This window comes from Pantherophis guttatus, chromosome 2 (assembly GCF_059756535.1).
Source record: "Pantherophis guttatus breed Tessera chromosome 2, ASM5975653v1, whole genome shotgun sequence".
Lineage (NCBI taxonomy): Eukaryota > Metazoa > Chordata > Lepidosauria > Squamata > Colubridae > Pantherophis > Pantherophis guttatus.
This window is the reverse complement of record NC_142064.1, coordinates 170,121,858-170,136,869: the sequence shown is the minus strand read 5'-3', so window position 1 is coordinate 170,136,869 and position 15,012 is coordinate 170,121,858. Positions and strand designations below refer to the sequence as shown.

The following is a 15,012-nucleotide window of genomic DNA, read 5'->3' as shown; positions in this document are numbered from 1 at the left end:
ATAGGGTAACAACCAGATCATCTGCAAATGCCTTTATTCTGTAATCCTCTTGCCTAATCATTATACCTTTCAAGATATTAGAGTCCCGTATTGTGTTTAGCAAGACTTCTAGTGTTAGAATAAATAAAAGTGGGGACAACGGACATCCCTGTCTTGTTCCTTTTTCAATTTTAAACTCTGTTGTTAAACTTCCATTAATGATGATCTGTGCCTTTTGCTCTTGGTAAATTGCTGAAATCGCCTGTATAAATTGATCCCCAAAATCCATCTTTTTTAAAGTCTTTAATAGAAAATTCCAATCCACTCTATCAAAGGCCTTCTCAGCATCCAGAAAGACCAGCACTGCAGGAATCTGTTTATTCTTCTCAAGATATTCCAATAAATCTATTACTTGCCTTACATTATCCTTCATGTGTCTGCCCTCGATAAATCCCGCTTGATCATCATGAATCACCTTTTGGATTACTGGCATCAACCTGTTGGCTAATACTTTCGCATAGATTTTATAATCTGTATTCAAAAGAGATATTGGTCTATAATTCTCTGGTTTTTTAGGACCAACTTGTTCTTTTGGTATCAAAGATATATAAGCAGTTGTCCATGATGGGGGTATTTTACCCCCTTGTTGAATATTGCAAAATAAATCTCTGAGTTGTCCCACCATTTCAGCTTGCAAAGTTTTATAATACACTGCAGTCAAACCATCCGTGCCAGGAGCTTTGGCTATTTTTAACTGTTTAATTGCTACTATTATCTCCTCCTCTGTTATAGGATAATTCATTCTTTCCTTTTGTTGATCAGTAATTTTTGTAACTCTTTTATCATTTAAATATTTTTCTATAAGTCCATTCTGCACCTCCTCTTTGGCATATAGTTTGGTATAATAGTCCACAAAAGCTTCTTTAATTAATTTTTGTTGAAAAATTTCTTTCCCTCCAATATCAATACTATCAATAGTCCGTATACTTTGTTTTTTCCTCAATGTGTAAGCCAGCCATCTGCCCGGTTTATTAGCGTTACAAAATGTGTTATGCTTCGCATATTGTAAGTTTGTTGCAACTTGTTCCGCCATAAGCATTTGAAATTGGTCTTTCAAAAGTTTTATAGCACCACGTACTCTTTCATCTGTTGGATTTTTAATGAGTAACTGTTCTTTATTCTTTATTTCTATTTCCAGTTCAGATCTTTTCTTTTGTCGAAACAGTCTATGTTTAGAGTTCATGTAAATAAGTACCCCTCTCATATAAGCTTTACTTGCGTCCCACACAATTTCAATTGGGGTACCTTTATTCAAATTTATTTCAAAAAATTCTTTCAAATGCTTTTTAAGTTCTGTTGTATTTTTTTCATATCTAAACAAATTCTCATTTAGTCTCCAAGAACGTCTCTCAACCTTATCCATCTCAATTTCTATCCATACTGGGCTATGGTCAGTCAAAGTTCTTGGAAAGATCTTTGTTCTTTTTGTCTTAACAAGTAAGTCATCTGTCAACAAAATGAAGTCAATCCTAGAGAAGGATCTGTGTCTGTCAGAAAAAAAAGTGTAGTCCAATTCTTTTGGATTATGTATTCTCCAAACATCTTTTAGTTCCATATCTTCTTTCATGTCAAAAAAGGTCTGTGGTAATCTGATCCTAGACTTTGCCAAACTCTTTTTATCTAATTTAGAATCAATTACTCCATTCCAGTCTCCCATAATTAAAATAGATCTGTAATCCCATTGCAGTATTTTAGTATGTAACATCTTATAGAAATGGTCCTGTTGTTGATTGGGAGCATAAATTCCAATCAAAAGAATTTGGCCATTTGCTGTAGGCAATTCAATTGCTACAAACCTACCATCTTCATCTGCTTCTATAACTTTAGCTGTTAACTTTTTATTTACATAAATAACCACACCATTCTTTTTTTGCGAAGTTGAAGATATAAAATGTGTTCCTAGTTTGGAGTTTATCAAATATTTTTGATCTTGAGTTGTGATATGCGTTTCTTGCAAACAAATTATATCATTATTAAATTGTTTCAAATATGTAAATAATTTCTTCCTTTTCTGTGCTGAATTCAACCCATTAACATTCCAAGATAAACACTTAAACATCATCTCCCTCTTTCTGGAGCAAAGAGCAGAATAATTGAAGGTCATCCGAAAGCTTCGATCTCGCTCCCCCCATGGCTCCAGTCTCTTGTGCAGTACTCTTAACTGCCTCCTTGTCTTGTCTTTCCTGTTGATGTTGTTGCTTTTGTTTAAGTAACTTAGATTGAGCTCGAGTTATACGTTGGTCCTTAACTTCGATCATCCGAGTCGGGTCCAAGATTGGAGAAGATTCCAGCAAAGGTTCATCCAGAAAACCTCCTTCTGCACCTTGCATTTCCTCTAATTCCTGCTTAGACTGTTCTTGCAATTCTCGTTGAGGTTGCTTCTCTTCACTCTCCTTAGTCTCCAAAACTGTAGATGTACGTGGAGATGGTGTTCTTTCCTTAAAAATAGTAGTGTAGAAGTGCTGTGCCTTCTCCACGGTATTCAAACGATATCTTTCTCCCTTATATCTGAAAATTATACCAACTGGGGCGTCCCACCGGAAAGGTATCTGTAAATTTTGCAATTCCTTAACAAGAAAGCCAAATTCTTTTCTAGCTTTCAGCATTTTAGGAGGTAATTCTTTATAAATTCCAATTCGTGAGCCCCCCACTTGCACAGAAGTATAAAAGGATTTTTGCAGGATATCGTTTCTTATTTCTCTATCTGTAAAATATATGACCACATCTCTAGGTAATTGTCTTTGTCTGGCCACCCAAGAATTCACTCTGTAAATTTTGTCTATTTTGTGAAAAACCACATCAGGATTAACTTGTATAATCTTGGCCAGGGCCTCAGAACAAACTTGTCTCAGATCCTGTCTTTCCTCCTCTCGAATTCCTCGAAGCCGTATAGCAAACTCCATTGCCCTGAATTGTATCATGACAATCTCGTTTTCAACTCTTTGCATTTTATTGTCAACATCAGCAATTTTATAATCATTGTCTTTCATCTTAACATTAACTTCTGATTTAAGTTCTTCAACTTTAAAATCAACTTTCCCAATAAATTCTGCCAGGCCAGATGCCACTTCTGATATTTTTTTGGTCACCTTGTTTTGGTTCTGTTTCACCATATCTTTAACTTCATTAATTTCCTGCATAAATTCCTGATGTGATTTTTGAAGTTTATCATCTATCTCCTGTTGAGATTTTTGAAATTTATCATCCAAAGTTTTAGAAATAAATTCTTTTAAATCTCCCACATCAAATTCTTTTTTCTGAGTCTGTAGCTGTTGAGCAGGGGGAAGCTGCGTTTCATGTTTGTGTGTGGGGGATCCCCCCCCTGTTGCCTTCCCTTCCTGCTTCTTTGAAGCCATCCTGCCACGTAGTCTAGTTTTTCTAAAGAGGGAAGTTCCTTTTCCTTTCCCTCCTGCACAAAGACTTCTAAAAAAATCCCCCAGATTTGATCAGGTAAAAGCTGAAGTAAAGCAAAGTCAAGTATTGAAAAGGGAGAAATTTTTCACTTGTTTCTCTTATTACAAACAAGGCAACTTTGTAACAACTTGGAAGCTTTGTAACAAAGCAAGATAACTTCACCAATCCACACTCGCTGGCTCGTTAACTCTAAGGCTGAGCGCCATGTTTTTTCAAAGCACTTTCACTCATTCGCATTTTTCTCAGATTAAAAAGTCAACAAAGTGCTAATACTTGTGTTTCCAAGTTTCAGGGTTCAGATAGTTTCGCTGTTTATTAAAGCTGGTTCTTTTCGCTTTGAGTTTCCTGCAGCCGGCTTGTTCTGCAAAAGCAGAATCGTCCCACGTCGCCCGGAGTTTCAACAGGTTGGAAGGGAGCCGCGCCTGTTCTCTCCCCAGAAATAATTCCCTGGGGGGTTACAGGGGCTCGACCTGTGCCCTGCGATCTCTGCTTCAGCAATCCTAAGGATTTTGAAGTTTTCGAGCCGCTTCTGGGTCGCGAAGCGGCTCTACAGGCGGCGGGGCTGGCGGAGCTTCAAAAGGCACCGCCGTCACCGAAGACAAGGAAACCGGAAGTCCTAGGTTGCTTCTCTCCTTGATTAGTTTCCATCCATTGTTTTTTGTCTTGCCTTCTGGTGCTTTGGAAAATAAGTTGACCCACCTAATTCTTTGTGGCAGCTTCTCAAATACCGGAAATACTGCTATCATGTCCCCCCTAGTCTTTCTTTTCTCTAGACTAGCCAAACCCAAATCCTGCAACCGTTCTTCATATGTTCTAGTCTCCAGGTCTTTAATCATTTTAGTTGCTTTTTGTACTTTTTCCAAAGTCTCAACATATTTTTTGTAATATAGTGACCAAAACTGGGTGCAGTATTCCAGGTTTAGTCTAAGGATTTATAAAGCGATACTAATACTTCATGTGATTTTGATTCTATGCCCGTTTATACAACCAAGGATTGTATTAGCTTTTTTGGCTGCTGATGCACATTACTGGCTCATGTTTAAGTCATAATTTATAGAAATTTACATTATTTCAGCACTGAATGTAATACAGACAGAAACCTTTTTACCAACTTACCTGACCACAGAGAAATTGAAATAAGCATTCATGGTTCCCCCTTCACCCTCACCCCCCAGATATCAGTCTGTATCATTTTTCAGGAATAAGTAATGAGACAATGAAAATCCTAATTTCTCCCAAAAAAATGACAGGAATAACACATGGCAATTGGAAATATCCTTGCTGATTCTAAATCACTGAATCAAGGAACAGGTTTCACTGACTTAGGCTAGAAGAAAATGAATACCAGTAATCTGTAGTTCAGTAGAAATACTGTTTATAAGAATCTTTTAAGATCTTAATGGAGAGAATAAACAGTCTTCCAGACAGCACCTCACTGACTCAGGATGCAACTATCATTTGGGACTTCTCTAAATTTCGCTGCTTAAAATAAAACTGTAATGATTGATGTCCTCCCTTAGGAGTGGGAATGAAGAGAGATTAATACAGTAAAGATGGTTAAACTGTCAGATTCCATGGACCAGGATTCAGCTTTATATCTCCAAAGTGTTTATTTTACATTACTGAAATAAACTGCTGGTGTTGAATTCAGCAGAATTCTCTCCAACACCTTATAAGCCTTTATAGTAACTAGGCTGAAACCAGAAAAAAAAAATCACTGACAAAGTGAAATTCCCCCCTATGCCAAAGGTAGTTTAAATTGCTTCTGTTTCTCAACTTTCCCTCATTTCAGTGGATTCTTTGCCCTGCATTTCATGATAAGCTAAACAGTTGTACAGGTGGTCTTCGACTTACAACCATGCATTTAGTGACTGTTCGAAGTTATAACAGCACTGAAAATAGTGACACATGATCATTTTTCACGATTATGGCAGTTGCAGCTCTGTAGTCACATGATCAAAATTTGGTTGCTTGGCAACTGGCATGCATTTATCAGAGTTGCAGCGGCCCAGGGACATGTTTTTTGCAATTTCTGACAAGCAAAGCCAATGAGGAAGCCAGATTCACTTAGCAACTGTGGTACTAACTTAACTCAGTGATTCACTTAACAACTGTGGCAAGAAAAGTCATAAAACGGGGCAAAACTCACTTAGCAACCATGTGGTTTAGCAGTGGAAATTTTGGACTCAATTTTGGTCATAGATCAAGGAGTATCTCTTGAGGAGTAGTCTGATATCTGTGAGAAATGTTACATATTAAGATGAAAATAACAATCATATCTAGGCAACGGGATATTTGTAAGGATAGTATTTTATTTGACTAATGACTCTGTACATGAATGGAGAACCATAAAATGAATGAATGAACGAATTAATGAGTGAGGGAGGGAGTAACAGAGTGAATAGATGAATAAAATGGCAGCACCCTATCAACCTTGGCTAAAATTAGTCAGGGTTGGATTTAGTTAGCATTTAGAGGCAGACTTCCAGGGAATGTCAGGGCAAGACATGAATATCCTGGAACAAGACAATTCCAAACCATGTCTTTATTACCAAGAAAACTATATGGCTATGCCCACGAATTTGATTTGAGTTTACGATCAAATTTGTAAAATCTAGGTGATGAAATAAAAGTTACTTTTTTTGGTTAAGGGGACACTATTGCAGAAGGCTGGAAGCTAAAAAAAAAAATTCTGTTTCTTCCAATCCTAATTCTAAGAAAAAATATTTTATATTTATGATACCACGGTCTCCTATGAAGAACTGTGACCATCAAGCATTCAGAACATTTGTTGCTGCAGCAAGTCAGCCAGCTGCCCTGGGCAGAATCTCAACGATGAGTGCATCATCCAGCTCTGTTATCGAACTCCAGAGTGCCTATCATGTCCACCCTGATCCCGTTTAGAGCCAGCAGAATTAAGATGGGGCACAAGGAATTGGCATAAGGAGTCCAAGAAATGTAGACAAAAAAGAAGTTGAGGGAACATGAAGGTCTACAGAATGCTGGAAAGGTAGCCACAAAGACATGCTTCCAATCAGACCTGGAGTTGGACCTACTTTCAGTGATACTTCTATCATTTCTTTTTAGCAGCACAAAAATGGGTTTGGTTTTTTTAGGTCAATCCAATGTGCTTTTTCCCATAAACATCTGCATGTTATGTCCGGCAGTTAGAATAATCAATCAGTGGAATAGCTTGCCTCCAGAAGTTGTGGGTGCTCCAACACTGGAAGTTTTTAAGAAGAGACTGGACAACCACTTGTCTGAAATGGGATAGTGCCTTCTGCTTGAGCAGGGTGTGGTACTGGAAGACCTCTAAGGTCTTTCAAACTCTGTTCTGTTTTTTCTGTTTATCCTGTGCCAGTGAGTCTTTCAGGAAATAGTTAGGCTCCAAGGAGGACCCAATCAAAGCAATCATCAGGCAAATGGGTTAGCTTTTACATTGCAAAGTTCAATATAGGTAGTCTTTGACATATGACTATAATGGAGCTTGCCCATTATCTTGTAAGGGTCATAAAACAGATTGGTAATGTGACTGACTTAATTTTATGAGCGTCTTTATGGTGATTGTTAAATGAATCACCACATTCATTAAGTGCAGTTGTTAAGTTAACGCTGTGGTCATTAAGTGAACCAATGGTTCGTGATGGGTACGGTTTTGCCAAAAACTGGAAGTGATCCATCATAAATCCATCCATCCATCCATCCATCCATCAGGAAATCCATCATAAAACAGTCATGTGGAATTTGGGGCTTCAAAAAAATGACATTCTGCAACAACCTAGGCTCTCCCTCATGATATCACCAAATCCCAACTCTTTATCCTTAGATTCTGAGGTGCTGGGGAATTGACAAACTTTAAGCTAGTTGCTTCAACCATGAATCAAGATGTCTAACTTTTACTTCTGCTAATTTATCAGTTGTTGGGGAGGGGACGGGATGGGACAGGACTCCCTTTTAAGCATTTTTAGAAGGTTTTCCTCAAATGAAAGTTTGAATATAAAATTGCAGCTAAGTATTAAAGCAGGGATGCGCATACAGTCACTCCTCATTCATTTTATGATGCCCTCCCCCTCTCAGCATCTCAAAATCGCAACACTGGAATCTTACTGGCAAAATGCCCATTTTTGGAAGCTTCATTTCTTTCTTTTGCAACTGAAGCAGGGGCTAAATGTTGCTTCTACTCTGCTACTACATTATTACATCACCAATCTTGACTTCCTATGGCCCCAGAAAACCCAAAATAGCATGTCTCCAAGTTTTGAAATGGTTGCCCGCACTTTTAGGTTTTACTTTACTTGCATCTATCGTTACTAACTTTATCCTTCCTATCACCAATATTTCTTGCTGGGAAACTGTAAACTCTCTGCTACCTATACAATGATCCATACACATTGTCATTAGAAGACACTTTCTCAACTGAGGTTCCATAAATCCCTAGGTTTCTGTAAAAGGTTGCTAGAGACTGCGATTTAGGGGGGAGGGGAAAGCAGAAAATAAACATTTTTGAACTTTGCCTACCACACAATCCTAGCATTTGTAGGAGTAGGAAGTGTTATTTGTTGCAGCTCAGCTTACTGACCATCTAATGTAACATGAGCTGTAGATACCATTTTTATGCTGGGATTCTCTGAGACTTGAACATTATTTTAAGATAAGATTGAGAAAGGCTGAGATATCAGTCTATCTAAAGTAGTACTTCCTTGGCAATTCAATCTAGCTGCTCTCCTTGTTCTCACAAACCTGTCAGTCATTCTGCATCTCACTAGTATAAAAGAAAATCAATATTTTAAAGCTTCCAAGAGGTGGTGCAAGTAATAAGCTTTCATCAGAGGTTTGACCTGATGCTTCAAGAAGTGATGTAGATGCCTTGAGCTTTTTGAGGGACAAGCATCAAGTCATACAGGCCACCCTTGATACCTGCTTTGAACATCTACCCCTTGACTTCAACCCCCTCTCCCCAAATAACTTTAACTTTAAGGAGGTGCTCATGCTTTCACTGATAGAATAGGTAAAACCTAATGAGTACACTACCATGATTTGGTAGGGGGTGCTTAATATACTGTGCTGTTCCATCATTTTGCTCTTGGAAGGCAGATGCTGGAATGGCATACCCATGTCTTGCTATGGATTCCAGATTGTGAGGAACTTTTATTTCATTTCAGCAAGCAATTAAATGAAAACATTTAAGTTGGTTAAGTTCACAGGGCCAGTGTAGTGTAGTGGTTAAGGCCTTTGGCTCTGAGTTCCAATCGCACTGTGGACACTAACCCAGCTGGGTGACCTTGGACTAATCACTCAGCCCTAGGAAGCAGGCAATGGCAAACCACTTCCGAAACATTGCCCAGAAAACCAAGAAACTGACTGGAAGGTAAAATATGACTGCTTGATATGCCATGTCCAAACTAATATAACATTGGGGGCCTTTCCAGCATATTGGATGAACCAAGCAGAGAAGTTGCTTGTAATAAAAGGAGGTCCTTTCCTGCTCTGCTTCTCTTCAGATCCAAAATGACGCCCATCTCCTCCATCCGAGGCTACAGAAAAACCCAGCCGGCAGAGCAAAATTCCCGCTGATTCACAGTCGCAAGCACACATACAAGGCCTCACCGAACACCCCGCCCCACCGAATCGATCGTGGAATTTGGCACACGCGTGCAGCGGCTGAGCAGCCCCACAAGGAACGGGTCGGGATCGGAAAGAGGCAGATGAGACGGCTCAGAGAAGGGCGCCCTGCCCCGCGTCTAACTCTTGACGGTAGCACCGGCCTCGTCGATTCCGATGCCCAGGATGCTACTTAGCAGCAACAGCAACAGCAACGCCTCGCCCGCAAAACTGTAGCCTTTTCCCGCGTTGAACCCGCCCGGCGAATGAGCGCCAAACCCGAAGGAGGCGCTTGTGGCTCGGCTCCTTCAAAGTAAAGCTTCGTCTGGCGCTCTGGATCCGGCGGGGAACTCCGGAGGCGGGAAAAGCAACGTGCCCTTCGGCACGGCAGGGCACAGGAGGATGGCCGCCTGCCCCCCATCATGAGCCCAACCCGCTCCTCTCTGTCTCCCCGCCCAGCCCTGCCCTGCCCTGCCCAGCCGGCAGCCGTGGGGGCCGGGCGAAGAGTCTCGGAGCTCACGGGAGGCGGAGAGCGCAGGTAGCAAAGAAGGAGGAAGCGGCTGTCGGCAACACTTGGCGGAGGAGCGGACCGCCGCAGCCGAGCTCCGATGGGCGAACTCGAGGCGGAGGATAAGCCCGGGCCCGGTACTCAGACCCCTCTGGGGAGGGCCCGGACCTCGGCTCACCATCCCAGCGGCGCCGGGCGAAGGCGCCGAGCTGCGCGCGCCTTCGGTAAACTGGCTCGGCGGCTCCTGCAAACTTTGCGGGGGGCGCGGCGGCGGCAACGGCGGGAAAGCGCTGAGGCGGAAGACGACGAAGGCGGCTTTAAGCGGCCGCTCGGCTCCGATCGCGGCCAAGCAGGTGGCGGCGGCGGCGTCCGACTAGGCTCGGGCGCGCTGAGCCCCCCTCCTGCGGCCAGTTCCGGGGATCCGCGCCCGCTCACCCCCGGCGCGCAGGGGCTCAAGAATCACGGCAACACGTGTTTCCTGAACGCCGTGGTGCAGTGCCTGAGCCACACCGAGCTGCTCGCCGCCTTCCTCCTGCTGGCTTTGCCCGATCCACCGAGTCCAGCCAGACCTGGATCGAAAGCCGCCACCGGAGAGGTCACTCGGCACTTGGCGGCGCTTTTACGCGCGCTCTGGACTCTGGAGTACACCCCGCAGCTCTCCGCAGACTTCAAGGTAGGGTCCACGGGAGACGAGAGAGGGCGAGCTATCCAAGCGTACCTGGATCGCTCGTTAGCTACACTGGGTCCTCGTGTGTAGGAATGTAGGCTCTCGGTTGGAAAGCTGCGCAGGGGAATCATTAATGCCTAAATGTGTCTCTCTGAACGCTTGCGAGCCGCTTGTAATCTACCGATAAAGTCCGTTTCGGGGCTTCGTGTTTAACTCCCAGGGATGTAAGTGCCGAAACAGCGTGACCTTCTGCAGTCACTGAGCGTAGTAAGATCAAGTTAATGTAAAACTCCGCCGGAATCTGAGGCAGAAACCAAACGATTGTCTTCATGCATCGTTCCAATTCTGGCGGCGCCCTTTTGAGATAAGCAGCTGGCGGGAAACGGCTCCATTTACTTAAAAATTGGGAGGATCGCTCACTCGTGTTTTTCTCTCCTTAGTCGCCACTCTTTTTAAGGTAAACTGCCTGTCGTTCTGTGCAGTCAGATTTCGAGAGGGAGGAGTAGCAGCAGCACAAACACCGGCGTACTAAGGACAGAATCATTGCCAACTAGAGGGAAAGAGACGTGTATTGATAATAGGAGTACATCAAAGGCTGGCCCAAGAGATTCGCGATGGTGTTATTCGAGGTTGGGGAAGGAGGTCTATTTTATTGGGAAACTAGTCTAGCCTGGAGGCTAAAAGTAGACAATTATTAAAGATACTTCCCTATCTGCTTTATATCTATGTATCTAGTGTATCTATGGAGCTTGCCCCCTGTCAGAACTTAGGTGAAAGAATAAAGTCTATCTCTTGGAAGTTTGTTGGTTTAAACCTCAGAGGATAATAGAAAAATCATTTCCACTCCAAGGAGGGGATGCCTAGTGATGACTGTCATGCTTGAGCCTCTCTTACAATTTCCACAGTTCCTGGCTCACACGATCAACTCGTGCAACTCGGAGAGCAGTGATTATAACTTATCAAGCAAGTGACAGGTTAGGAAAAGACGTGCTTGGCTGTTTCAAACAGTCCTGTTTTCCGCCATTCTGTGCAAAGACCATAACAAGGTATTGTGCTAGAAAGGATAAATATCAAGTACTGGTTGTCTCAGAAGCTTTGCTCAATTTTGTAGTGCTCAACTTTGGTCCAGACCTTTGAAGATGAAAAGGAGAGATTTAGTACTAAGTAGGAGCCCTGCAACTCCCTGCCTGTGTTGAACCCCAAGTGATATTGGGGCAGCCAAGCAGATGAAGTATGCCTGCGGGTTGGGAACAAAGATCAGAGGAACAAGAGCATCAAGCTGGGTCACCTTCTTCCACAGCCTTCTTCTTCCAAAGCGCTCTGTTAATCGCAAGCCAGTGGGGATGGAGGGGCTTTTCATCACAATGTCCCTCAGGTGCTGATTTTAGATCAAAAGCACAGATCTGTGTGAGCGACTCCTACTTTCTTCTTCCTCCAATTTCCAACTAGGCACAGACAGTCAGGGTTCTTTGCTGTTACCTGAGCTAATGAAGAGTGAGAGACAAAAAAACAAAAAACAAAAACCCAAGTAGAAGGAAACTGGAGTGGTAAAAATCAGTCCAAACCAGTTGCTGAGAAACCTCAGAGTGACAAAGAGATATTCATGTTTCCTAAGGAGAGGGTGGGGATCTTGTGTGCTGCTTGCCTTTGGGCTTCTCTCCTCTGCTTAATCGAGCAAGTGATGTTAGGCCTGCTCTGCAGGAACCCTAGGAAGCAACGTAAGTGTCCAGAGCCAGAAGTTTGCCAGCACAGTTTGTTTACATTTTCTGGAATTCTTGGGTGGAGGGGGAAAAAATGGATTGATGACACTGCAGAGAAGGAATGTACAACTTCCATCAGCTTGAGGGCAGCACTAAGCTTTGCATAGCATATCAAGGACCATATTCCAAATGTGATTGAGACTGGTATCCGCTGGAGTTCTTACAACATGAAATAGATCCTAACCCTTTATATTTTGCTCCTCCCAGGCAAAACTGTAAAGTAAGACAAAGCCCCAACCTAATCCCCTCCCTCTCCCACAACAAGGATAACATGTTTGGATGAACCTTTTTTTAACAGGGTATCGTGGGGTCAAATCAAAGATGATGTCAGGTGCTCCTATTGCAGTGAGATTGAGGAGCAGTGGAAAAGGCCTCTCATTCAAAAGAAGAAATTACAATTGGTGTGCTGGAATTTCCTATTTGGGGAATAATGTGTTCTCTAGAAAAGGGGGCCTAGGAGATAGGATTAGGAGGGCCTCTGGGTTGAGGGCTTCCCATTTCTATTTGTTTGTTGTTGAAGGTATTATCTGACACTTTTTGTTGGCAGATTGGATTCTTTGGAGGTGAGCCTCTTCTGTCTCTGGAGCTCATGTTTAGCTGCTGGCTGTCACAGGCTCTTTCAGCTTTGGTGAAATCTCTTGTTTTTAATTCTGCTGTTTGACAGTCCTGCTGATAATAGAATAATGTGTGTTTGTCTCTCCCTATTGATGCAGCAGCCTCTGTCAAAGGTGAAATTCTAACTTCTTCCTGTTTTTTTAAATTATTATTTATTGCTGTGGGAAGAGTCTGTACTGCTCAGTTGGATATTAGGTTACAGGCAAGGATTTAGAAATAAGAAACTCAGGTTTCAGATTCTCCAGACTGAGGCTTCTCAAGGGAAAACAGAAACAAGAACAATATCGATATTCAGTTTTAAAATGCTCTTTGGGAAGAATGTAAACAAGCTGTACGTTCCTTATTACAAGGCATCATGTTGCATAGCTGATTTATTTCTATGTTTTTCTTAAATCTGTAAGTCAGTTTAATACGATGTTAGTTTACATTCACATGCAAAAGGATGGGAAATCACAGCCTCTGGAAACCTATGGTAAATACAAAGGTGGTGGAAATTCAAATGATAAGGCAACGGTTATATAGTTGCAAATAGAAGAAACTGGACCACTCATGTATCAAAGATCAAGTGATGGCTTACATGTGTAGAATGAGTCATTAAAGGTCTTAACTCTAGATACAAATACTTGTATGTTTCCACACAAGTTTCCATACAAGTTCCAAAGATTAGTTTTTAATGGTGTAGGCTGCAGTCAGAACATAGAATATTCTGTGGGAAATTGTAAGCTTCCTATTTTTGTTTTCCTATTTGTGGAAATAGTCAATGGTTATCTGACAAATGAGGAAGCTGTTGCTGCATCTACATGGTCATTTTTTTCCCCACCTTGCCATATTTGGCACTCTGCTAATTCCTGGTGCGGCAATTTAAAGGTACTCTTAATAGGGTACTCATCCTGAAGATGGACAGGGTAGGTGGGCAAAGTCTGTGAATTTAAGTTGTTTATATAGAAACTGATGCAGCCTGGAACATATGAAATCTAATAATTCAAATTTCATCTCTGCTGTGACTTTTCCACCTGGTCTCAGACATATCTGATCTCATCATCTGCAATATGGAAATAATAATAATGGCATCTATCTCGTAAGATTGCTGCAAGGTTAGCACTAAACTAAAATTTCTCAGTTGATTTCAACCCTCAGAAGTGAAACATGCACGTGTATAAGGATAGCATCACTATTTTCCACATATGCGTACTTTTACAGAAAATGGGGTAGAATATTTTGTCCTTAAGAGTTACAGAATATACTACCATGTTTCCCTGAAAATAAGACCCTGTCTTATATTTTTTTGAACCCTGAAATAAGCACTTGGCCTTATTTTCAGGGAGGTCTTATTATTTTGGGGCATGTGGAGGAAACCAGAGGAAATGGCGGGGACAAGCTGTGCATGCGTTTAAATATTTTCGGGGAGGGCTTATTTTCAGGGGGGCTTATTTTAGTGCATGCGCTCAAAAGCCCAATTGGGCTTATTATCAGGGGATGTCTTATTTTCAGGGAAACAGGGTACTAGTGATTACAGTAGTTAGAATGAGTAGAAGGCAAGCCTTCCTAGGTCTTCAGCTGATGAATTACCTGTTGGAATGTTGAACGTGCAGTAGATTGGGAGTGAAACCTGCATTCTTTGGCATAATGACTTAGAGTGGATTAGTCCTATTAAATACAGGGAATCTTTTTTCTAGGCACCCTTTATAATTACCGTCTCACACAGAGAACTGTAATGTTTCATTCATGCATTTAAGATTAAAGAAATGAATGATGACTTCCATTGCCATCACTTTCACCTCATGTGCAGCTTTGCATTGAAACCCATTGCCTTACTCTTTCGCCAGGCAGAATATGGGTATATATGTAATATAAGCCAATTCTATGACCCTCTTGCTGTCAGCCTACACAGTCACTAGCTTTTTAAAGGTATCTTCTTAGTCTGTGGCCTTCTTATGGGATTGATCGATTGATTTAATCGATGTATGAAGAAGTTCAGAGGAAGAATTAGAATACCTAAAACTTGAACTTAAAATTTAGGAACTTGATGGAAACATTACCATTTCAGAAAAGAATGCAAGGTAGTCAGATTTTTCCCCATTGCTGGAATGTGAACTTTTCTCCCTGTGGTCTGTATAATTTCTTACATAAATAACAAGACACAGTTTGGAAGGGAGGAGAGGAATGAGAGATTAAAATATTACCTTAATCTCTGTGTTCCAAAAGCTGGAAGTAGATAACCTCCTTTTCAGCCGTAGACCATATTTCAATTTAGAGTGTTTGGTAGGAGGAGCCTTTGCATATACACACCCTCTGTTTGTTTATTGTGATATTGAATAGTAATGTTCGCTAGGAGCTGTGTTTCTAGGAAACAGCACAGGAAAGGGAAGGAAATTGTGTAGGAAAAGCCAGGGGAAGAAGAGAGACCA

At 41.7% G+C, this 15,012-nt stretch overlaps 1 protein-coding gene across 1 annotated transcript in view; it reads left to right on the top strand.

Moving 5' to 3' along the window:
• The first annotated feature begins 7,595 nt into the window (after positions 1-7,595).
• The window catches only part of USP43 (ubiquitin specific peptidase 43), a 120,305-nt gene continuing 112,888 nt past the window's right edge, over positions 7,596-15,012 (top strand). The window contains exon 1 of the mRNA XM_034408103.3: positions 7,596-10,235. Coding sequence (XP_034263994.2) covers positions 9,663-10,235 — 573 coding nt within the window. The 5' untranslated portion in view covers positions 7,596-9,662. The remainder of the gene's footprint in view (positions 10,236-15,012) is intronic.